Source organism: Bactrocera latifrons, unplaced genomic scaffold (genome assembly GCF_001853355.1).
Source record: "Bactrocera latifrons isolate USDA-ARS-PBARC rearing strain unplaced genomic scaffold, ASM185335v1 scaffold_136, whole genome shotgun sequence".
Lineage (NCBI taxonomy): Eukaryota > Metazoa > Arthropoda > Insecta > Diptera > Tephritidae > Bactrocera > Bactrocera latifrons.
The window spans coordinates 65,209-90,877 of record NW_017534808.1 but is presented as its reverse complement, the minus strand read 5'-3'; the positions used below and the strand labels follow the sequence as shown (position 1 = coordinate 90,877).

At 35.5% G+C, this 25,669-nt stretch overlaps 2 protein-coding genes across 7 annotated transcripts in view; one reads left to right on the top strand and one right to left on the bottom strand.

The window, feature by feature from the left end:
* LOC108965184 (ubiquitin-conjugating enzyme E2 H) overlaps positions 1 to 1,042 on the bottom strand; it is a 14,675-nt gene extending 13,633 nt beyond the window's left edge. The window contains exon 1 of one of the 4 annotated variants that reach the window (XM_018927408.1): positions 826 to 1,042. The gene's annotated coding sequence lies outside the window, so the exon portion shown is untranslated. The other 3 variants (XM_018927411.1, XM_018927409.1, XM_018927412.1) reach the window with 3 other exon arrangements.
* A 290-nt stretch (positions 1,043 to 1,332) lies between these two features.
* LOC108965183 (lysophosphatidylcholine acyltransferase) lies at positions 1,333 to 21,412 on the top strand. 3 transcript variants are annotated; one of them, XM_018927404.1, is made up of 11 exons: positions 1,333 to 1,443; positions 2,798 to 3,710; positions 13,832 to 13,977; positions 14,045 to 14,262; positions 14,334 to 14,601; positions 15,988 to 16,125; positions 16,223 to 16,348; positions 16,664 to 16,817; positions 16,885 to 16,986; positions 19,949 to 20,087; positions 20,156 to 21,412. In XM_018927404.1, exons 2-11 carry the CDS (start codon positions 3,495 to 3,497, stop codon positions 20,263 to 20,265), a joined length of 1,617 nt encoding a protein of 538 aa, XP_018782949.1. In that variant the 5' UTR covers positions 1,333 to 1,443; positions 2,798 to 3,494; the 3' UTR covers positions 20,266 to 21,412. The 3 variants fall into 3 exon arrangements, with proteins under 3 accessions (XP_018782949.1, XP_018782951.1, XP_018782950.1); XM_018927406.1 differs by lacking the exon at positions 1,333 to 1,443 and adding an exon at positions 1,595 to 1,618; XM_018927405.1 differs by lacking the exon at positions 1,333 to 1,443 and adding an exon at positions 2,571 to 2,672.
* The last annotated feature ends 4,257 nt before the right edge of the window (positions 21,413 to 25,669 follow it).

The window sequence follows — 25,669 nt, the reverse complement described above, 5'->3', positions numbered from 1 at the left end:
TAATAAACGAAACGTGCGATATTGAAATAGAAAGCAGGTGATAAAAACGCAATGTAGGAAAATATAAAAACGATGAGAACAAATGATGGGAATAACCAATGTAAAGAAAAGGAACAAAGAAAATGAATTAGATTTGTTTGTTAATAGCCTAAATCCATTAAATATATTTCAAAATATCAATTTCGTATTTGTTGGTATGCTGTTTGTGAATTATACGCAACTGCGTAGTAGTTTGTTGAGACATTAGACCATGTTGCCTCATCACGGTATTTTTAAGGGCAAAGAGAAAACAAATTACGACTTTAGCAACATAAATATGCGTAGTATAATTGTTGAAGCATTGCGTGGCATCGTTAATATGCCATACTCCATTCCACACAAGTATGGCGCAAATGCAATCACATAAATGTCACAACTATTTTGAGGTTAGCAAGTACACCCAGTTTTTATAAATCCTTTAGAATTTGCAGCAAATTTTTACAAGAATGCAGCGAATGACTACAAATCCAATCGATAAGGGGTTAACTTAGCAACGTTCCTTGTTTTTGTATTGCCCACCTTCAGCTATGACGTAGCATTGATGGGCATATTCATCGAGCGCACTCATCGGATACATAAAGTGGAAGGAGGTTGAAAACGTTGGTTGGTCTTTTGTAATACTCACTAGCACAATTTATAATTTTTGCTGAATAGCTAATTAATAGCCTTCTACTGAGCACAATATTTTTCTTGTGATATCACACAGGGAATTAGCACTGATTTACACATTCACCTCAATTCCTATAATTTGTTTTTTAAGAGTCTAATTTTTTAACATTCCTATACCTTTATTTCAAATATTTGTTTCGTAGCGTCAAAATGCTCGCAAATTATTCTTACACAAATTTTATAGCTTTTACACAGTTTTATTATCAGTTAATTATGTTGAAGTTAATAAATTTTCCATAAATTATTTAATTTTATACAATCCCAAATCCACTTGCTCATCCAACTATTTCTATACACCACCAGCTGACAATTCTGCCAATACTGATTTTCCCACTTCTTTTTGCTCAGCCGTTTTGTCTTCCGCAGTGTTGTATGTTCTCGTATCATAGAGCATACTAAAACTAAAAAGTATTACTAATTTTAAGCAAAAAAATAGACATGACTAACGTTTAATCTATAATAATGATAAATAAATCAGAAAATTATACAACTAAAATACTTATAATAACCTGTCGGCAAATAAAATTTTATAAGTTTTGCCTAGAATTAAATCAATTATGCAATATGGCAACGAACAAATTTCCAAATTTTTGAGAAGGAAGAAGCGCAAGAAGTAGAACAAGAGCAAGAAAAATTGGCACATTTGTGGAATGTCGCAAGTTGTGTTTGATTTTAAAGAAAGTAAAGAAATTATCAAAGCATAATTTAAACATATTGAAACGATTAAACAATTCGGTGAGTTCCGTAGATTACTACTTTATCTTAGACTTTTCCAAAAGCTCCATTTGCCTTAAAGAAAAAGCTTTTAAGTATTGTATTCTTTTAAGTTGGGTTATTTTGGCGACACTGCGGCTACAATGGTGGTAGCGATTTGGTTCTTTTCTCTTAATTTACGAAAATTTAATTTAAGGTGATTGAAAGAAGTGATTTATATAATTATAATTCAGTTTGTTAAATACAAATGGTATATATTCAAATAAATTTACCGCATTTGTCCAATCAGTTTAAAAATGGGTTTGTGTTTATCGGTGCAGATATTGTGCTTTCTCTGCAATTATGAACCTTATTCAATTATGGGCCTATGTGCTTTACCTTTGGAAAATTTAATTTGTATGTAAATGTAAACATTAAATGTTTATGTTTTTACCAAATAATTTACTCGTTGCTCACTTGATGGCCAGCTTTATTGTATAATTGATTATACCATAATAATTTGTTTGGGTCTCCCTCGCTTAGAGTTCCCAATGAGATGTCATAATTCATTCTTGCACTGAGGTGACTTTAACAGCACCTGTCGACTATTTCTTAAGTCATATATTTTATTTGCAAATAATCGATGCTATTTTATGAGACACAAAAAGCTTTTAACGATGTACATATGTATGTACTAATATGTGTGGTCGTTAATCCAACTTGTGAGTTTAAATAAATAATAGGTAAACTTTATTTTGTGCCTATAAACATCTTGTAGATAGTATAATCTGCCTTTGTAGCACAACTTGAGTGAAGTGAGTAAAAACCTATGATTTGTTTTTCATTTATTCTCTGTCGTTTTTTGTAAGCTTATCAGTTTTACTACATCTGTCTATATTTTGAAAATATATAATATTACATTTTTTACGTTAGTACGTATGTAGTTGAAGATTGTATAATTATTTTCGGCAAAACGGAAGTTAACAGAAATATTCGAGATTCATACACCCATGACTGAATGTGCCAATACCCTCTTATGGTATTGAAAATGCACATGTGAAGGGTATTATAGCGTCAGTGTAGCCGAAGCTAGCTTTGTTTCTAATATTCCTTTTTTTCATAAAAACGTTCTTTGAATAAAAACGTCTTAGATGTTTTTGTAATTGAAAATATTTTCTAAATTGTTTATAATTATGAAATAAAACCAAGAAACTAAATTTTATAGCATCCATAGGAAAATTTTACATGGGTGGAACCTTTTGAACTTAATGGTGTGTTTTAGGATTAAAAAACTTATTAATATTATTAATATCTACCAAAATTCTACTATCTTAGTTGTTTGTACTTATTTATTTATTTTACCTTTTCAAGTTGATAACTCTTCTTTCAATTTCAGACGCTGTTTGCATGAAAAAATTGCTCCTCACATACATGAAAAAATAATCGCGCTAGCACCGAAAACAACAATACAAATTAAAAACGGCACGAATCAACGCCAGAGTAAATGTTTGTATCAACCAACGGAGTGAACGGTCTGATATAGTAGACCAATTGAGGAGCATTCAGTAAGCGCGAAATTTGTGAGAAAGCTTAGTCAGATCGAGTGCTTCACGTTCAATAGCTGAGCGCGCAAGCGCCATTCAGAAGTCAATATACTCAAAGCGTCCCTCACCAAGTGTAATATTGCTAGCAATAGTTGACACCAACGCAATTCAAAGTAATCAGTACACAAGAGTCGGTTGGCGTGACGACGCCGTTGAATCACCATTCGCCAGCTTTGCGGAACAAATAAGAGAAAGTAATTAACATTAGCGTGGAAGTGAATGCCGTAAATTGACATGTGCTGACGCGTCGCAAAAAATTAACACAAAACAGATAACAAAGATATTGAGAAAAACAAAAACCATTTCTAATTGAAATTAAAATATTGAATTCTTCTGCAAACTAATTTAATCGGTTATTGGCGTAGTCAGTGTGTATATGCTATACTAACATAAACTAATTAAGTGACAGGAAACATTGTTGCGCTCAGAAAAAGAATCAAGTAAAGTAAAATACTATCCCACCACCACCAGTGACCCCACCACAAGAGTATGACAACATCAGCATTTAAAAGTAAACGTAACAACGCGGCGTCCAACAGTGCCGAAGCCGATGGTCACATTTCCAATGATGTGAATAGCGCAGATTTAAATCACACAATGGAAAAAACAGATTCTGAGGAAGACGCTTGGTCATCAACCGGATACAACTACATAAATCCATTTGTTCATCGTTTACAAATCGAGAATAACATCGATTTAGCAAAGGTGAGTACGTTTTAATTATGTTAATTATTATTTGCAGATGTTTTAACACAATGTTTTTGTTGTAAATGTGTTGTATGTACATATGTAAGTTACGTGTTAAAAAAATAAGTGAGTGATCGAATTTGTAATTTAGTGCAAAATTCATCAAAGTTTGCGTTAGAAAGTGAAAATATTAAAGTCCAATTCTTGTTTAATTTTATTTATGTTAAAATATGAAAGAAAATAATGTCATCGTTTAATTGACTGCTAAGCACTTTTTTGAAATGATCTGTGGTATATGCATATATAAATTTCTATATATTGTAATGCCTTAAAAACACAATGATTAACATTAAAGTTGATTCCGAGCGTATAATTAAGCAATGATAACTTATGTAGCTATTTTCGAACTGTGCGGAAAAGCCCTACCCGCCACAAGGTTTGTTTGAAAAATAACCGCACTGTATATTTAAATCGCGCATCATGCGGCTTTTTAAATTGAGATATCCACCATATATTCTCCTATTAAAAACTCGCTAACTTCATGTAAATCGGGTAGAGATGTTAAAGTTACAGCAATTTCAATAAAAGAAATTGTGTGTTATTAAATTTTTTTAAAAAGAGCATATATGAAATTTTGTGTTAAACTTAAAAAAATGGTTTGTGCCATGTGAATTAAATTAAGACCAAAAAATGTATGCTAGCTGTTGATGAAAAAACAGATTTCTCAGATTGTATCCAAAGAGAAATAGATGCAATTCGACTTTCGAATCCGCATGATAACACTTTATTTCTCAAAAGGCGGCTATAACATACATTATATTCTATTTAACTTATGTTCGAAAGGAGAGATTGCATATCGAAAATTCATTATTTGATTATTTTCTTAAAATCTTGAGTTTCCTCGAGAAATATTTCTGATGTTTTTTCACATTTCGAAATAAATGAAGCCTGAGTTTCCTTGTGAAATATTTCCGATCTTATCTTTATATTTCGAAATCAACTAAACCTTACATATTTTCTTCACTGGTTCGTACATCTATATGTATTTTATTAGACGAATTCCTACTAGAGATACAAAAGTTCACCAGTGACATTATCATTGACAACATTAACTCGCACTCGGACTTTAAACATATGTAAACATATGTATATTCCGGCTTCGTCATACTTCCACATGACGTATGTATATGCAATGGCCTCGCTGGCTACTAATGAGTGAGTGCTTAACACAAATTTGCACTAATATATTTAAATTAGATATAGCATCATCAGATCATACGATTTGTTGTTTTCTGCTTCATTGTGTTTTCATTTTCCTTTGTCTTTCTTGTTTATTTTTTAAATTTTTTTAGAGCAAAACTAATAACATCTGGTAAGCGCACTAAAGCACGTAAATCCCGATTGATAGCTAAACAGTGCATGCAATTTAGCTAAACAAACGGTTTAAGTGTTCGACCACCTAATGGGAGACCACTTGGTGCGTCTGTTGTCTCATGAATACGATACATGTGCTAATAATATGCTCTGCTATTTTTTCACTCAATTCACTAAAATGATGGCATCCGTAGCTATCAGTGTTTATCAATTGGAAGGGTCTACTTAATTGTAATAACTTATTTCATACTGCTTATTTCTTTTTGAAGTTTGTTTCCCAATAGTTTTGGGAAATGCGCCAGAGTTGACAGTCCTTGACCGGATGAAAATCCGTTCTGACTGGTTAGACATACCTATCGGTGTCCCATTTTTTTTTAATTTATCAAAGAGCGTTTTTATTATTCAGTTTATAATCAATATCGGGAAATACACGGAGATAGGTCTCTAATTCGGAGTTTACCTATTATTTTCCTTTAGCAACCTTTAGCTGGTTATGCGTTCTCAAGTTCTCAGTGAAAGGCACTGGTGAAATTCCTGAGAGAATCTTCTTCAACTTCTTTTAATATACATCGGTCGTTAAAAGTTTTAGATTCCGTTGTATGTTATGTACATTATGACAAAAAAGTGCCGGGAAATTGTAAATAAAACAGAAAATATTTAATTGTTCATAATAAGTAACCCCCGCAGATATAATACACTTCTGCCAACGATTTTTCCAATCCTCGAAATACTTCATAAGCGCTTTTGGGATGGAGTAAGCGTTTTTGGCTTCAAATTCGGTCACAATCGTGTTTCGATGCGATGGTGCATTATCATCGTGTAAAATCCATGAATTGTCCTCCCACAATAACGGCCGTTTTTGACGGATCGCCTCAATACGTCCAAATATAACTCCTTATTAACTAACGAAAAAGCTTGATTTTTGAGCGGTTTTGGCGTGGTTTTTTTCGGTTCGGTTTTTCCCTCCATTCCGATGATTGTTGACTTTTTTGCATGTCAAACTCATAAAACCATGTCTCATGGGCAGAGTTATAATGTTCTCCATGAATGTGGGATCGAAATTCTCACGATCAAGCATATCCAAAGAGACCTGTTGACAGTAATCTTTTTGAAAAAAATTTAGCGCTATCGGGCCGAGTCGAGCAAGAGCGGGTTAAATACTCAAAATATCCAACAAAATCATTCGAACGGATTTGCGAGAGATGGCAAGAGAACTCTCTAACACTTACCTGACGATTTTCAAGCGCCATATTCTTCATTTTAATATTTTCATCAATTGAAGAGATCGAAGGTCGTCCAGAACGAGTCATATCTTCAACGATCTCTCGATCGTGTTTGAAGGCGTTGTACCACACGTAGACTTGTGTTTTTAATAAAACTTAATCAAGTTTTGGGTGTTTTTTTGTCACAATGCTTGTTAGTTGTCGCTGAAAAATGTTTTGTTCGCTTTCCTTAGAAATAATGTCCAAGATTATCTTATTACGAAGGTATCTGTAAGCTTTGTTCAAGAAGAGGCTATTAGAGGACCGCCAGCCAGGCTGATCCAAGGCACGAGTCGCAACACAGTTTGATCTAACCCTTTTTATACCCCCAATCATAGTAAACTTATTTTTTGAATGCTGCGCTAGTGATAGATCCAAAACACTGTTGCAAAAATTTCCACTTTTCAGTAGATGCGATTCCATAGGAAACACAAAATTTCAAGCAAACCCGTTAAATTTTTTTTGCATGGCAAAAATCGCAAGACTAACTTTTTGCGTCGCCAGCAAACAGCTTTCAAACAAACTAATTGACATGTGGAGACCACGAGTATATAAAGGTTGTACCAATCTAGTAAAAAATTCTATCGGTTCGCGTAGTTTAAATGGACCAGTCCGAGTCAAAATTTATCATTGGGGTGTTTTTTCACATGGGGGGTCCCAAACCCAGGGCACAACTCTGGGTAAGGATGTTTCGCCTTCTCACCTTAGCTTGAACTTCTATATATGACTCCATCCTCCAGGTGTCTACGCCAATAAAGAAGAATATTTTATGAAATATATTAATGCGTTTTGGTACCCCCTCGGCTTTATATTTCTATACACACCTTTATCTCGTACTTTTATGTTTGAAAATAAAAAATCGTTGAAAGTTTATTGGTCAAAAATACAAAACAACTTGATCTCTTCAGACATCCAAGTCCACGACCGCAAAACAAAACAAAAAAAAAAAAAAAAGAAATTTCGGTCATTGAAATGAAACAAAAGGGTGTTAAATTATTACAAAATTTGCTTTTACGTATTTGACCCAAATTTCTTGCATTAAGTATGCAATATCCACCTACGCCAACTGCACTTGACTGCATTCAGCGCCTCAGCCAGCGTTATTGTAATGTTGAAGTCCGATTACGTTACATTGCAGCCCTTGGAGGATTCACCGATTACCATACCGATAGGCGGTATTCTGCATTTAACTTGCGCTTGCTTGTTGAGTTAAAAATTTGTTTTATATTTTTAATTTTCTTATTTAAAATTGTCTCTGCTTTTTGTCGTTCACTGCTGTTTTCAATGTCGACATTGATTGTGCAAATACATACATATCTACACGTGTGTACGCCGGCTGGCCGAAGCGCAAAGAAAAATTTGCACACACATGTTTATGTATATTTATATAGTCTGATGATATATGTATTTTTAAAAATAAAACAAGACTCGTGTATGTATTTACTGCGCCACGAGCTAAACCACCAAACATATACATACATACATATGTGTGTACATAATATAGATAAATATAGTACATATGCACATATCTATAGGATTTACTATTGATAGTTGATTTTTTTCCACATCTTATTTTTAAAACCAATTTTTTAGGGTACACAAGTTCTTAAATGTATATATACTTGTATATGCTATACATACATACATACAGTATTCGGCAAAAAAAATAAGAACAGTTTCAGATGTCGCCAAGATCACGAACTTTAATTTCGATTATCGTGGCGCGATAGCGGTCGATTCCACCGGCCTATAAAGTGTTGCGAATAGTACGCTCAGTAGGCTGATTATGTTTATCGCATCCGCATACCTGTTTCAGGAGGAGGAGACGCAGCACCTCAGCGTACATCAAGTACAGAACTCCGCTCGTTACCGCACATTTGTTTGGTCCGTCATCCGTATCATTCAGTAACAGCCGGTCAGACAGGTAGCTGGATATAATCTTAACCAAGTAAGTCGGGGTTTCGTTACGTTCTAGTGCACTTATGATACGGAGCCAGTAAGCCGAATTAAACGCGCTTTTAGCTATGTTAATAAGCTTTTTAATCGTATTAGTGGTTGATCTCTGTTTGGGAAATCCGTATTGGTATTCAGACAGACCTTTTCATTTTTTAAGTGCGGGTCTGATTGTGCACAGATTATACGCTTTAGTATCATGCCAATCGTATCCAGCATACAGAGGGGTCGATGTGAGCTAGGCTCTCCGGCTGGTTTATTGGCTTCTGCAATAAGCCAATCTCTGCTTTTTCCAAGTTTTCGGAAAAACACCTTTTTGTTAACACCGTGTAAATAATTCAGCAAAAGATCTCGCATTGTGCTTAGTGGCAATCTTTAGAGCCTTATTTGGAATTCCATCCACGCTGTGGCATTGCCAAATCTATCCGCCGCTTCTACTACCTCCACATCAGGGACTAAAGTGTCTTCCGTTTCAAAAGGTTCTTACGCTCGAGCTGTCGATTCTCTAGGATCTGTGCGGGGAATATAGTTTCCATAACGATTTCCTGGGCACGTTGGTGCTTGTCCGTTGCCATCTCTGATTTTCGCCATTATCACTTTTTCATCACTTTTCCGCAAAGTTCTTTAAAGCAGCGGGATTTACTTTTTTAATATCTTTTTTAAGATCGTCTTCTTTTAAAGCATTCGCTTAATTGCGTATACTCTGTGAGTCCCTACCTCCTTTGACAGCTTTTTCTCGCGTTGTGACATTCCTTTCGATCTCTTCATTCCACCAGTAAATAGGCATTTATCTTTCTACTCATAGAAGCGTCACATGCTTTACTAACGTGCGTCACTAGGATCTCTGTCTGCCGATCTATGTCTTCCTCAGTTAGATTATCATCTAACAAGAGTTTAAAGAGTTCGACGTCCAGGATTTCTATTTTCCATCCTTTTATTTGTACCGTCTTAGTGGGCATACTCCTTCGACTGTGCACTGAGTGTTCGATTTCAAACATAATGGAATGAAGGTCACTATGTGCATATAGGTCCATAGGTCCAGCACTTGCTAACTTTTTGTCCTCGCCAGAGAAATGCTAGCGAAGGTTATATCGATAACGGAGCGCCGACCGTTCTTCTCAAATATATTCTGATTTCCGGTGTTCAATAACGCAGTGTCTAACGACGAGAATTCCTTTAGTAGAGCGCGCCTATTTGTACAGATGCTACCCCACTCCAGCGCCCAAGCATTGAAATCGCCTGCGACCATGTCTCTCGTAGTAGATAAATTTCTCTGATTTGTTCGTCTTTTTATCAAAATCAATCCGCGGTATGTTTGGTAGTATGTAACAGCTAAAGAAGTTAATCCCATAGATTTTTGCTCGGGAGTAAAAGGATTTCCCTAGTAGCGGTTTGTCCTGAAACGAGTTTCCCCCACATATGGCAGCTTTGTTCGTGTTGTCGGAAATTCTTGTCGCATCGCATCTTTTTGCCATTGAATCCACTAGAACCGCACAGGTATCCAAATGATACAAAGCTATTTACTTGGTCCATTCTCCACAATACTTCCTTGTTTTTTCGATCTGACGCTTCTATTTTTCAGAGGTTGAGAAGACTAGGTTAACATGGGCCGACGTATATTTGGGGTGGGTGTATTGTTTAAAAATAAACTATAGAGTCATCTTACATTCTTTAAAAAGGAGCTTAACCATATTATTGAGTATGCGGATATAAATAAATCTGTTCCACCTCTTTTTTTATTTAATTCAAAGGTCCCTCACCGTAACATCAGACCCGTCCCCATATCATAATGCTTCCACTTTCGTACTTAAAAGTTTTCGCAGTTAAAATGCTGAATTTTTCGAACATCATATTCAACATTTACTGTCACATCACTAAATTAACCTTGATTGTCTGTCCATAATACATAATATTATTTTTTTTTTTACATTATTTGAGATATTCCATGCGAGATGAGTTCTAGCGAACACTATCCGACAGATTCGGTGTCCCTGTGTGTGTGAGCAGTTTTCCAAGGTTATTTTGAATCGATCGAACACAAATTTAAACTCTTGTCTAGTCCCTAGTCGCAGAACTGTCTGGAATTGACCTTGTAACAATACTTTTCTTATAAAATGTGTTTTTGTGAGGCCTACCCCCTAATTTTAATTTGTTTTGCTTTTCAAAATATTCTCCATTAAGATCTACCATATACGCTTTTGCTTTTGCTATTGTCGGGGTAGCAAAAGGCCCCGAATGAAGTTATTTCAGTCAATGAATGAAATAAATGATCTATCGTTTCTTCTTTTCGCAATTGAGATTCCGAGCGAAGCCATGCCATTATCCACCTGGAGGTCTCCACGGAGTGGAGGTCTTTCTCTTCCTCTGCTTCCACCGGCGGGTACTGAGCCGAATACTTTCGGAGTATGGAGCGTTTTCGTCCATTCGGACAACATGACCTAGCCAGCGCAGCCACTATCTCTTGTTTCGCTGAACTATACCAATGTCATCGTATATCTCGTACAGCTCATCGTCCCATCAATTGCCGTATTCGCCGTTGCCAATGCGCAAAGGACCATAAATCGTCCGCTGAACCTTTCTGTCGAAAACTCGTAACGTCAACTCATCACATGTTGTTATCGTCCATAGCTCTACACCATATAGCAGGACGGGGATGATCTGCCGCTACAACAACAACAACAACGGGGATGATGAGTGACTTGCAGAGTTTGGTCTTTGTTCGTCGAGAAAAAGGACTTTACTTCTCAATAGCCTAGCCAGTCCGAAGTAACACTTATTGGCGTTGGATTCCTAAGTTGACGTCGCTTGTTGGTGTTAATGCTGGCCAAGTAATAAATAAGCGTGGAACGAAGCCAGCAATGTGACTGAGATACCCATAGATCACCATAATCAAATACTCAATGCAGTTTCCTGTGGGCCTGCTACAGAGTTAAAAGATGCCCTTAATATAGCTGCAAGCATTGAAACTGTACACTGGCAGTTAAGTGATCACGACCTGAGTGCCCACAGTCCAAAAGTGCCGTTTGTCTACAATGGCATGTTTGAAAAAAGGCTTCGAAGGTGCTGAAAGGTCCTTTGAGGAAGGGAATGTCAAGGTAATGGAATGGTCGCCACAATCCCCTGACATCACCCCATTGAAAATTTGTGCACTGATGTCAAGGAGTCTGTAGCCCGATTTAAGCCGACATCGGCTAAGCGATGGAAACGTAGTGAAGAACGCATGACTCTCATCTCCTCCGTCGAAAAATGTCAAAAACTTGTTGAATAAAAAATAAAGGCCACGCAACTAAAAATACTAATTTTATAAAACGACAATATTAAAAAAAAAAAAAAAAATTTACTTCTTTATTTTCGAAATTTCGGGTTTAATTTGTTGCACTACTAAGTTTTTGACCGCCGAAATTCTTCATATTTTTTTTATATATTTATAATTCATTGAAATTAGTTATTATTTTTTTTGTGAATTGTTTTTCTTATTTTTAGGGTTTTTATAGTACAAACAAATTTTTTATGAAGGCGATATCGCATACTTTTTTAACAGTTCCTCTTCTATGGTTGCACACTACTGAGAATTTGACCGCAACTGTATGCATTATAAATAACTATTAACACATTTTTTTGGTAATTGTTTTATTTTAATAATATTACTTTAGTTTTTTAGTATTTTTTCCCGTTAACTGCAACTATATATTATATTTTTATTTACATTTACATATGTACATGTGTATGTGTTTCTTATCGATGAATAGTTTTTCTTCTTCAGAAATTGAACAATTTGGTTTGCAATCAATCGAATAATATTTATGTAATTTTCCATGGAAAAAATTATGCAATTATTTACCGTTGCAAATTTCTATATATGTATATACATATGTATATACATATATGTGTTAAAAAATTGTTTTGCATGAATGATTGCCATTTCTTTAAATTATTTACGAACGTAGATACATATGTACGTGTAGAATAGCTATTTATACGTATTTCGCTTAATTTATTTTAAAAAAAGGCGAAATACACCCACTCATTGACGAACTCATTTTGTTATTTAGAAATTTATCAAACGTTATGAATATGCTTAAGTTAGTTAGTTGGGTTGGTGTATTAAAGCTTTTCATAAATTATCGAGGCATCCAAAGCACCGCCATCCAAAAATGGATGGTGATGGAAGTTCATCAAAATACTGGTTGTCTTAGTGGGAATAATGACGAGTGTCCCTAGTCATAATTCTGTAGTTGTCGGTTGAGATTCTCTTTGGTGGTAAAGAAGCTTGTCTGTAAAACTTATTACAAGGACCTTGCTCTATGCACCTAACAGGTCAAGTGCTCGGCCTATCATAATAAAACACATTATTTTGGCAATATATACATATATTTTTTTCATCATAGTTCCCTACAATGGTGATACATAGTTTAAAGTATCCCTCCAACTTTTCAATACAATTTTTGTAGGATGACTGTGGATTGAACTTCAGAGTGAAATGATGGAGTCATGTTTAATTCATTGTCACATATCGGCACAAAAGATACGGTTTTTATGCTGGTACATCTCCAAAAACTGCTCCGAGTCATCAACTCTTAGTTGCCTTTGATCAAAGATGAGCTCTCGCGGCACCCAATTTGCACAGAATATTCGTGTATGATTGATGTGCCTACTAATTCTTTAAAATTTTTCAATTATGACAACCTATGTTCAAGTTCTGTGTAAAGGTTAGTATTAATAAGGGCCTTAAGGGTTTTCAGCACGGAGAAATGTAGAGTAATCGATGCATATGACACCGCCTTTGTTGGCAGTTTCCTGTCTCCTTCGCCGATACCATAATAGTCGAGTCTACGTAACCGGACGGGACTTTTATTCGACCAAAGACTGTCAACTCGGTACATTTTTGCCGCTACAACAACAGCAGTTTCCTCTGGTTACAGTAGTGAAGCCTTTTTTCCTCACTTCGGTAATTTTAACACTGATCCTGGGGCAAGTTTAGACCCTCTGTAATTCTCCCTTTATTTGAAAGCTTCTTTTCGAAGCTTACGAGGAAAGCTGGATTAATCTTGGCTTGCTTTCTATATACACCTATTTTGGCTCGGAAGCTAGTTTGAAGGCGATAATATAGATTTATATTAAAATACGTGAAAATACAGTTTTATTTTGTTAGTCCGGGTCCAATTTGATCAGATGGTATAACTTTCTCTAGCAGGGTTGTTCTTCACTAAAAATTGTCTCTCTTTCGACAATTTTTGTGTTTAATTTGGATTTTGATTCAGTCCAAGAGCTTTTGCCTTTTGAGCACCTCCGTGGGTTCGAAGTGCTTGAGTAAAAAGTAAACAAAAAAATTGTCTTATCGTTGTCGAGTGTTCTAAGAATCACCAATCAATCTGAAATTAATGCAACCAATCTTTTACTGCTGCGCTAAGCTGCATTCTTTCGAACAACTGATTGTAAATCATTCAGTGTATTTTATGTTCGAGCAAAATGTGGGTGTTTACCAAATTTATATACTATACATACATACATATATTTTGTTTACAAAATTTGTATTGTTTTCGTTTGCAGATTTATGTGCTAACAGTGCTTTTGATGCCGATTCGCGTGTTCGGCTGTCTTCTCTCGCTTCTATCCGCATGGATGTTCGCCTGCATCGGCCTGTACGGTCTCACACTTGACGACTTAAAGGCGAGACCTATAACCGGCTGGAGAAGGTAAACATTTGGAAATCATTAAATTCAAATCTTTATTGCACGTTTTTACGCATTTGCCACATTTCAGACAGTTTCAACGAATCACCTCCGGTGCAATGCGTACACTCTTCGCTGCCGGAACATTTCATCATGTCAAATTGACTGGCGAACGTGCGTCACCGAAGCAAGCACCCATCATGGTGGTGGCGCCGCACTCTTCCTATGTCGATTCGATCATTGTGGTAGCAACTGGTCCACCTTCGATTGTGGCGAAGCGTGAGACCTCCGATATACCTTTGTTGGGCAGTAAGTTCGCCATATCACTACAAATTATGGATTTTGTCTTGACGAAATACGTTTTTTTTTTCATTCCAAAGAAATCATCAATTTCGCGCAACCCATTTATGTGCAGCGCGAGGATCCGAATTCTCGGCAGAACACCATACGTGAGATTGTAGAGCGTGCACGTTCTGAAGAGGAGTGGCCACAAGTTGTTATCTTTTCTGAGGGCACGTGTACCAATCGCAAGGCCTTGATTAAATTTAAGCCTGGTGCTTTCTATCCAGGTGTACCTGTACAACCAGTTTTGCTCAAGTATCCTAATAAATATGATTCATTCACGTGGACTTGGGACGGTCCAGGCGTGTAAGTATGCTCAAAAAGATTTTAGCTGCTTTAAATTTTTTTTTCATTGTTGTATTCTAATTTTTAAACTCTGAATCAGGTACATTAATTTCCACGAAGTTAATAACACCCAGAAAGCAATGTCCGAGGTCCTGTAAAGTTGATATTATTTATTGTTTGAGGGGTTATAGGTATTTAAATCCGCCTCTCTGATCATTTTTATAGACAAAAAAAGTCAGAGATCCTTTAAAGTATATATCTATTTAAATGATCAGAATGACGAGCCGATGTCCGTATGTCTGTGTATACGCGAACTAGCCCTTCAGTTTTTGCGAAATCGGTTTGAATCTTTGTTCCCGTCCTTTTCTCTCCAAGAATCTGCTAATATGTCGGATCTGCCCATATCGAACCATTATGACATATAATTGCCATACAAAATGTACCATAAAAACCAATTCCTTGTATGGAAAACTTGTTTATTTGCGCAGATATCTTCACGAAATTCGGCATGGATCATTATTCGAGCCAAGGGCATAACATCCGAACCAATTGTTCAGATCGGACTACTATAGCTTATAGCTGCCATACAAACCTAAGGACCAAAATTAAGTTTTGTATAGAAAAATGTTTAATTTGCGCAGATATCTTCACGAAATTTAGCATGGATCATTTCCCGAGGCAAGGGCATAACATCCCAACCAATTGTTCAGATCGGACTACTATAGCTTATAGCTGCCATACCAACAGAAGTATAAAAATTAAGTTTTGTATAGAAAATTTTTTTATTTGACCAGATATCTTCACGAAATTTAGTATGAATTATTATCCAAAGCAACGTTATAATCTCCGAAGAAATCATGCAAATCAGACCACTGTAGCATATAGCTACCATACAAACTAACCGGTTCAAAATCAAGTTCTTATTGGAAAACTTTGTCATTTGACGAGATATCTTCACGAAATTTAGCATGAATTATTATCCAAAGTAACGGTATACGTCTCTGAAGAAATTGTTCAGATCGGACCACTGTAGCATCTAGCTGCCTTACAAATTGACCAATCAAAATCTGACATAGGAATGCCTTAATTAATTATTTACTTATTTTAGACTTAAATTAGTTTAAATTGAGCTAGTGCAGTCTAATTATTTACAAAGAGGTTTGCTCCGGCAACGGCCTTATATTAATGATTTAGTCCGAAATGGTCCGAGGAACACAGAGGGTATATGGAGGTTTCTTTTTTTTCATATGTCGAATCACTGAGTTAAGTTCTAGGTTTAACAATCTTTTCATAAAAATACTTCCGTCGCTATGTGTTGAATAATTAGATTAAAATTTAACCGTGTTGATTCCTCATCTAAATATTATATGCAATGGGTGTTCTCAATTGAGTTTATTTTATTTTTAGCCTGAAACTGCTTTGGATGACAATGGCGCAATTCTATAGTCGTTGTGAAATCGAATTTTTACCGGTGTACACACCGTCAGAGGAGGAAAAGGCTGATGCGAATTTATATGCGAAAAATGTGCGAGATGTTATGGCCAAGTAAGTGTGAGATCGGAGTTAACATACATTTACTTATTTTAGCGCATTTTGAATTTGCAATCTTTATAATTATTTTCATCTTTCTTTCTAACAACAGAGCGCTTGGTGTGCCAACATCAGAGTACTCTTTCGAAGATGTGATTACAATGAGTCGTGCCAAAGATATGCGTGTGCCCTTTCCTGGCGATATTATCGAAATTGAACGAGTGCTTTACAATTTGGGGTAAGTTTAAGGAGTTACATGTCACATACTTTGTTGATTCTCGTTACGAATGCAGAAAGCTTTTTATCACATAATAATCAATTTTATTTCTGTGGCAAAATATATTAAATGTGGCTTAAGTCGAATTTAGCTAAAGTTGATAATAATGATTAAGGATGAATTTTGTAGCTCAGATTTTAATTTTTGTAAATTATAATTATAATAATTTAATTAATTTTAACTTAACTTATGCTACTTTAATTTATATTTTAATATTTATGTTAATTTTTTGTTATCAATCGCTTACTTTGCTTTATCCCAATTTCCATTTTGCAGTTTCCTCCCAGATTCCGTGCGTGATCAAGAATTAGTTGCAGATTTTCTTAGCATAAACAATACTGACCGTTTAGACATATTCACCTTTGCTGAATTACTTCGGATTGACCCTAAAAATTCGCAACTACTCCAGCTTTTCGCATTACTAGATCATGTAAGATTTGTTCATATCGTCTTTACATACATATGTTCTGATTTATTCACTCTTATTCCTTTTGCAGCATCACAGGTATACAGTTAATTTGAGGAGTTTTCTTTTATGCTCACAATTTTGTAAACTAAAGAACGAAGAGATTATCGTGTTTCTGCGCGCCATCGCTACTGTAAGTGAAAATCCTTTTATTCTTTATTTCATTTTATTATATCGTCATTGACACCTCATTCTGTCTACGTTTCTAATCATTAAAACAATTTGAAGATTAAAATTGAAGAAAAAAAAAAATTAAACCCCGACGCGCTTAGGGGTTGGCAGTAGGCATGTTAAATTTAATATTTGTACTTCGGTAAAGGTCTTTAATCAAAATACACGCTTTTTTTATATTTATTTCCCGGTAATTTTCGTTTTGATGTCAATTTGCATATGTATTTGTGCATTTCGGGATAAACAAATGAAATCCATAGTGAAAGTCTCTTTTGTTAAATTTAGTTTGTAGTTTTTGTTAGGTGTTAATTGATTTCAGAGACGCAACAGAAAGTTGCTACTCATATTTAGTGTGTACAACTGCAAATATGACAAAACAACAACCGGAAATTGTAAATAAATAGCAAAATATTTAATTATTCATCAATATTTATTCCGTCTCCTTCAAAGTAGTAAATGCGGTGGTTGATCGATGGTATTCATTGTGTTTTTGGCTTTAAATTTGGTCACAGTCGTGGTAATGTGTAAAATCCATGATTTGTTCTTCTGCCGTTCCGGCCGTCCTACAGTCCTACTATTGAGCAGCAACAAATTTATAAAGTTCAATGTATCCTTAATAATTATTATGATAATTAACATCATTTATGTCAGATGTTTGTTACATTCGTCACTCTCTAACTTTTGCTGAATTGATAACAGCAGCATTAGGTTGTTTTTGAAAGTATATTTTCTATTCATCCATATTTTTAATAGAGCCCTGTTTTGAATTAATATAATTTTGTTTATGCGAATATAAAAAGAAATCATTTGCTTGCAAATTGTTGCCCAGAACTTATTTGAAATATTTTGGCTTATTCAGCAAATAATTGTTATAAATAAATATATACATATATTCCAAATTTGACCCGGTCTGGCAAAAAAAAAAACACCTTTTCACGTGCTTTAACAAATCCTTATCATCACTTTCAAAATAGGTTTTCGAGCTTAAGAAGGGTGGGTAACCTTGATTCGTGCACAAACATGCTTGTTTCAATCAATTTTTTGTGACGACATAGTTAAAATCTCTTTATTTTTTGTTATTGAAATATTAAAAAATACGGCTTGCCGTTATTCGAACGTGTCTCCGAAAGGAATAGTTATTCGATGTCATGCACAAAAAGTCGTAATTTTATCAATTTTGCTCCAGTCGAATTGAACAATATTCTTGATATTCTCGATTTTTGTTATATTCGTGCTTACAATTCATGACACTATCAGTAATCGAAGTAAAAAACCTCAGTATTTGAGGAAATTTTCTGCTAATGTAATTAAAACGATGTTCTTTCACATCTAATTGATCACGTATAAAATGCCTAAGGTTCTTTTTGAGAAAATATTTTTGGCATAGATGTTGCTACTCTCTTGCGTTCTTCACATTTTCTAATCCATGAAAACTGCTTAGATTAAACCTCAAAACCTTCAGCATATTTTCATAAAGAGTCTGAGAGTGGGGATCACGCGATGTTTGTATGCCTGAAGACTTTGCAGAACCCTAATCCTGACAAGAAATAGGTTGTTGTTTTTACTGAAAAGCCGATAACTAATCAAAATATAAGAAATACAAATATCAAAAAAAAGGAGGACAATCAATACTTTCATTAATAAATTCGTAATCTAATAATCTCTAAACCATCTCCTAGGTATGGAGTCCACCAATTGCTTGCATTTCTCAAGAGGAATGACTTTCCACGCCTTCTTCACAACACTCCATAATTGCTTCGTATTTGACGGACTATCTTTTCTTACTACTTTTTTGGCCTCTGCCCAAGGATTTTTAATTGGATTAAGGTCCGGTGACTGAGCCTTAACTTCATTTATAGCAAACCAATTTTTTTGCGAACCTGCTATTATGCTTGGGATCGTTATCTTGTTGATAGACCCATTTCAACGCAATTTTGCTTTCAGACTGTGGTAGCATAGTCAACTCCATTATTTCAACATACAATTTAGCATTCCTGTTAATTTTTTTTATCCAAAATAACGACCTGTGCTATAGTAAGAGAAGCACCTTCATACATTGATTTTGACATCTTAATGTGCTAAAGTCCGTGAAACATATTTATAATCAAATGAAGCGTTTACTGGTCTCCGTATATACAGTTGGCTCCTTCGGGAACCAAATAAAACAATTTTTGGTTTGGAGCACCACTATATGTTGCGCCATTTTTCGATTGACCAATCCAGGTGGTCTTCAGCACATTGAACTCTGACCTGCAAATAATGGGGTTTAAGTTATTTCACCGCATGACTTCTGCCATAGAGTTTAGCTGTTATCAGCTGTTTTCCTATTGTGGAAGCAGTAACATCAACATTTAACTGTTCTTTTATTTTTTTTTTTTTGAGGCATAAAATGGCTTTTCTCGGGCCAAAGCCACAACTTTCTTCAACTGTGCCTGTGAAAGAGGTTCCCTTCGGGTTCGGGATTGTTTTGCGAGTTTTTTGCATTCGTAATCATTTTGGCAGAACATCCCAGGAAATCTTCGATAAACTTGTGAAATTTTACTTCCAACAAAAACATTCTTATGATTTCTTTAGATATATGATTTTATTTTAAGTTTTGAAAGTATCGTGTTTAACCAAAATTAAGACTAGATCGATGTAATTTCGATTTATGAAAATAACTAACATGGCTCCGTTGCCATCCAATATTGCTAACTACCCCACGTGGGGTGTGATAATATCTGAAACACTTCATTCGTATTCACCACATTTACATTCACCACACGATAGAGGATTTATGATCGTGGTTTATTGATCGACTAGGCGTTGAATCTCGTAAAAAAACATATCTCATTACTAACTCACACGCTTTCTTTGGAGTTATAAAAAAATGTTGGGTGTTAGCCCCCCGTGTTTGATGCATATTATTAATTTATACCCCTCAGTTGTACACGGAGTCAACGCAACGTATTACACGTCAAAGCTTCGCACGTATACTGCGGCACACGGGCAAAATGACGCCGGAAAAGTGCGATGCATTGTTCTTTGCCATCGATAGCACGAACAAAGGCTGCATTTCATTTGGTGAGTTTGCTTTTTTTTACCGTTATTATTGTTTATTAATTACATATATATTCCTTTTCATAAAAAAGATGAGTTCGAGCGCTATACCAAGGATCATCCACAGTACAAATTCCTTTATAAGAAGCAGGAACACCTGAGGCGGACACAAGCGGGCGGAAATGTAAAAAAACAAACTTAGAAAAGGTGAAAAAAGTATAAAAAAGCAAGAAAAAGTAAAAGCAAAGAAACGCTTGTGTGTGGATGTGTATGTATGTCTGCTGTCAAGAGTACTACAATTTCAAATTATAATGGATTTAAGTATTAAAACCAAATACCACAGACGTATGTCAAGTTAAAGCAAGAATTGTATGAATTTCATAAATATTATTTAAAAAAAAAACCCTAAAAACGTCAGCTTAACAAAGTTAAAAGTAAAACATTTTCTATAATTGTACAAAAAAAAACGTTTAATTTGAGCAAATAAGAAGCAAAAAATGCAAATTTGATATATTAAATGAAAAAAAAACCCAAGTGTATTTTTAACAAAACCAAAGCTTAGAGAGACAATCCAAAGTTGACGTATTTATATAAACACAAAAATTTGATAATGCATAAAGAGAGATCGCGGTTTAGGGATTATATTCACTTGCAAGTCAGAAAAAGACGTGTCTTCGTTAAATTTTTTTTTTTTATAATGTATATTTTGAGAATTTTATGTACTTTAATACAGGGTTTCTCCGGAAAGTAATGTAACTGATTTTCTTCCGCCGCGACTGTACTTCGGCGCGTGCGGGAACCGACTAACGGTTCCGAGACAAAGAGACAATCTTATGAGTGGCACACGCCGGCGTCTCCTCGCCCAAAAAAGGGAAGAATGAGCAAATCCAAAAGGAAAAGGATTCTCATTCTCTTTGTTGACATCAAAGGCGTCGTCCACCATGAATTTGTTCCTCCTGGAAAAACCGTCAACGCCAAGTTTTACGTTGAAATACTCCAGAGACTCAAACGAAGGATTAATCGGGTCCGACAAAACATCGCAGCTGATTGGAAGTTGCACCACGACAACGCCACGGCTCATACTGTCTTTCTTGTGAACAGCTACCTAATCAAGACCAGCATCCCAACGCTTCTGCAGCCACCCTACAGCTCAGATGTGCCCCTCCCCCCGACTTTTTTGCGACAACAGAGGGGATCTAAACAGCATTCAACTATTCCGGAGAATACCTTCCGTGACGCCTTCAATGCTTTGAAATCGCGCTGACGACGCTGTATCGACGCAGAAGGAGCCTATTTTGAAAGTTTTTAAAGAATTGTTACGATTGGTTCAAAAGTTTTTTTTAAGTCTTCCTCAGTCCCATACTTTCCGGACAAACCCTGTACATCTTCGATTTCCCGGACTAACTTAAAATTTTGTGAGAAAATTTCCAGATATTTGCACATTCGATATACTATATTAGCGAAAAATAGATTTATATACATTCATAAGTGGATATAACCTCTTAAACCGGAATATACTTGCGTTCAGCATATTTTTGTCACACATAAAACACGTGATGACAGACATACGCAAATTAAGTAATTAGAATTTAAGTAAAAATGTCATCCCTACTTGGCTAAATGTGCGCTGCAGTCCTTTAATTTATATTAACAGTGTTCTCATTTTGCTGCTACTCTCATTATTTAGATTAATTAATGTTGCATTCAGCATTTATGGTAGAAAGCGTAAAAACGTTGAAAGAATATTACATATTAGTTCTATATTGCGTACGTTTACATTTAATGCCAATAAAAGTATACAAATATATCTATCTGACTTTTAGTAATGTAGGCGTAATGTGTAGTTTGCCAAATTTATTATGTAGTATACAATAATATCTATATATTACATACACTTGTGTATGCAAGTAAGTCGAAAGTGAAGTATATTATTTATGAATTAAAAATATATACATATATATATACATAGAAATACCTGACGTATACATTCAAGCACTTAAAAAAACTAATAGTTTTAGTAACCTATACAATACTTATGTCTTACGTATAATGGTATAATGTATGTATGTACAAGTATGCAAAAACTGCACATCGCCTGCACGTTATTAAGTTTACGTTTACGTTTACATTTATGAATTGCTGATCTCTTCTTAATGCATTCGCGCAGTTGCAAACAGAGCATAAAGTGTTATTATAAGTTACAGCTTAAAATATCATAGGTTTTTGCCTTTTTATTGTTCCTCGACTTTGACTCAAGCACCCAGACTTTGCACCAGTAAGCGTACTTATGTTAAGTTCAATAATTTTCGCAAGTTAATTGTCATAGTAAATATAGTTTTTTTTTGCAACTCCTTTGAGTTTTTACTGATTTTCAATTAGTTTTCGAAATTACTCTCAAGTTAGTAAGTAATATGTTTTTAATTACTTTTGGTGTTTTTTTTTTTTGGTGATTTTTTCAGCACTTGACCATATTGAAATTTGTACAATTACTGTAATTGCTAGAAAGCATTGCGTTCAATATTAAACACACACATATTTATGAATTTCTGTATTTATAAGTACATACATACCCATTGCATTGCTTTATTGAATTTTCGAATTATAAGTATGATATTTATTGCAAATGGTTTACTGATATTATAGTTATAGTGTGAGTTGTAAATGTGTGACAACAAGAAATAAATAAGCGAAAGAAATATAAAAATGATATATATATTGTTTGTTTTTCAACCTTAACCTTCATCCTTTTGCAAGAATTCACAGTAATGTCTTTCAAATGTATTTTGTTGAGAGCTTAGAGTGAACATACACCAGAAATTATGTCTAAAATTATCATAACTCTCATGTTGCAGCAATTCTTACCTTTAAAATAGCTGTGTTCTGTTGTTGTTGTAGCGGCATAATTCTGTGGAGTTAACAGTCCTTGGCCGGATAAAAATCCGGGTCCGTTCGGGTCGCGTAGACTCGACTGTCCTGTGAACGGCTATATCTATAACTCTCCTTAATGTACTTGTTGATTTTGGTTCCCTTGAGAGCAGAAAAAGAAATAATAATACAAAAAACTGTCGCCCAAGCAATCTTCGTGTGTCTCACGAAAATGTGTGATGGCAGTCAATAAGCTAAGAGTACACAGTACAATTTTTGTTGAAAAAAATTAAATATTTTTTGAGTTAGCATAAAAGTAAAAAAAAAAATTAACAAAAAAAAAACAAAAAAGTTGAGTTTAATCCAATATTTTTATTTTTGTTAGCCTGCCTAAATTCGATTTTAGATCAAGAAACTGGCTTCAGCTTAAAAAAAAAAACGCAAAAATTCTTGTTAGCTGCATCGCGGGGTGTCGACCAGACAATGTGTGTCATTGCTCACATTGTCATGATTTGAAGACAGTAACCTCGTATCGCATATCAGCCAGAAGTGTCTTGGGAAACAGGAGAGCAGTGGAAAGTGTTGCCAGAAGCAGGCAACTACACTTCTGCTGGATGTAAGGCTACAAAGGCATCGTGTGCAATAAACCCGTGGACGAGATTGCCAATAATGGTGTACGGCTAACATCCAAAAACGTGATCAACATTGGGGAACCAATAGACATTGCATGTCTATAGAATAATCTGAACAGAAGCATGGTAATGAAAACCAAAACTCAATGGAACGAGCTACCTGGGTGCAAAGCTACAAAAGTGTTGATTGGAAGTATACAAAATTCCTATTGGCACTCGATAGAAGAGACTACAGGAATATGATCGGAATGCTAAAAGGTCACTATGGTGGTGGCACACACCCGCAGAAAGGGCTGACCGATTGAGAAGACTGAAAGAGCACATCTTTTGCACTTCTGCCGCTTTGCCAAGACTACGCTTTAAGCATCTGAGATCCCCACTGGAGCTCACTGGAGGAGGTATCGATAGTGAGGCCGCAGAGTCTGTTAAAATTCATGTTAAGCGCAGGCATCCTGAAGAATGACTACTCCTCATGGACCTAGAAACTGAACTCTATCTTGTATCGCAAAGGAAAAAAAAAACTAGTCTATGCGTGGCTCATTGGCTTATCAGATTAACCTAACCTAAACTAAAAACTATTTCAAATATCGTTTGTGAGTAGCTTCTACCAATAGGGATGACGTGATTTTGACAGCTATTGGCGGACATGTTTGTTTACGGATTTGGTTAACTCTTGTCAGTGTTCGGTTAGGTTTGCCACTTCACCATGTCAGGTTTCACTTTGGCACAACACTTGGACATCCGATGGCTATGTGCTGTAAAAGTCCTTCGCGCAAAACACAGCCTGCTGAGATGAAACGTATTTCTGGCTTAATGGCTTCGTCCACAAACAAAACTTTAGAAAGGCAGGAAGTGCCGTTGTCATTAAAAACACGATGCTTTTCCCTCGACTCGTGGACGATCTCTATTTCCAAAAAGGCGGTGAGCCGACTCATATTGCACGTCTAAATATGGCCATATTGTGTACAAAGTTCGGAGACTTGTTCATTTTCTGAAATGTCCCAGTCAAATGGCCATCAAGATCATTCGATTTAAAGTCTCTAGATTTTTATTTCTGGGGTATGTTCAGTCAAATGGTTTAAAGTTATATGCATAACAAAAAAACAGAACCCATTTTGTTTAATTGCTGTTGTTTTTGTCGAATGCCGAATGCAGCCGAGTTGAAAGTCCTTGGTCGGATAAAAATCCGGGTCTACTCCACGTAGTTCTTGTCGGTAGACCCTATAAGTAATTTGTAATGCCAACAATTTTCGATATACTTTGTGGAAGACTCGGCAGGGGTGGCTTTTTAGTGAATTTTGGTTTTTTTTTGGTTTCGACTTCGGAGCATTTTTGGAGTGCCTTTCGCTATATTGTTGAACGTCTAGTCAGCAGTAATGATGCGTTTGATAAAAGTTGGGTCGTCAGCTACTTTATCAAGAATGTCTTTAGCGGTCGCTACTCGATGTTATTTTTGCAAATATTCAGTCTGGCATTGAGACATTTCATACCTAAAATATTAAGGGTCGATGTTCGAGCACTGTTTCCTCAACTTTTACGATGTAATCGCCATTAACAGAGATTGACGAACGACTCACATGAGACAAGTTTGAGATAAACTAATAATAAAATCGCCGAACAAACTTTTGACATCAGCTGCCGAAAACACTAATTGACAAATGGGTATCAAACTTCACACGAACATAAAAAGAGTTGTACCATTTAAATAAACAAGCCTTTGTCAAATGGTATATTTAGTTTCTCTTTAGATCATCACCATGTTTGAACGTCTTTATAAATGCATTACCCTAGAAACTAAATATCTATAGTGGGATATTGGATGAAGGGCAGCTATATGTTGCATTTCTGTTCTCCAAATGTCATAAGAAAATCACTGACTTATTAAACTGCCCTGCTATCCGAGAAATGATCAAATTTCGATCACAAAAAGTTGAAAAATGGGGGCTCGATGTAGAAAGTGTGATTATGTAGGAAGCTTGCTTCTTACTGTATTGCACTTATACCCTGTTCTATGGCGTCAGATATTGATAAAAGTCCATGTAACCAATTGGTACGAGCGGATCCTAAACTGTTATCTCACATGCAAATGTGTGCTACAAATATGTGATT

What these genes read in the sequence shown, in the direction of transcription:
- LOC108965183 (XM_018927404.1), top strand. Translation starts at nt 3,495, where the DNA reads ATGACAACATCAGCATTTAAAAGTAAACGTAACAACGCGGCGTCCAAC. An exon ending in CGAGTGCTTTACAATTTGGG is followed by an intron (nt 16,349 to 16,663) that starts GTAAGTTTAAGG and finishes TCCATTTTGCAG; the next exon opens with TTTCCTCCCAGATTCCGTGC. An exon ending in TTTTCGCATTACTAGATCAT is followed by an intron (nt 16,818 to 16,884) that starts GTAAGATTTGTT and finishes TTCCTTTTGCAG; the next exon opens with CATCACAGGTATACAGTTAA.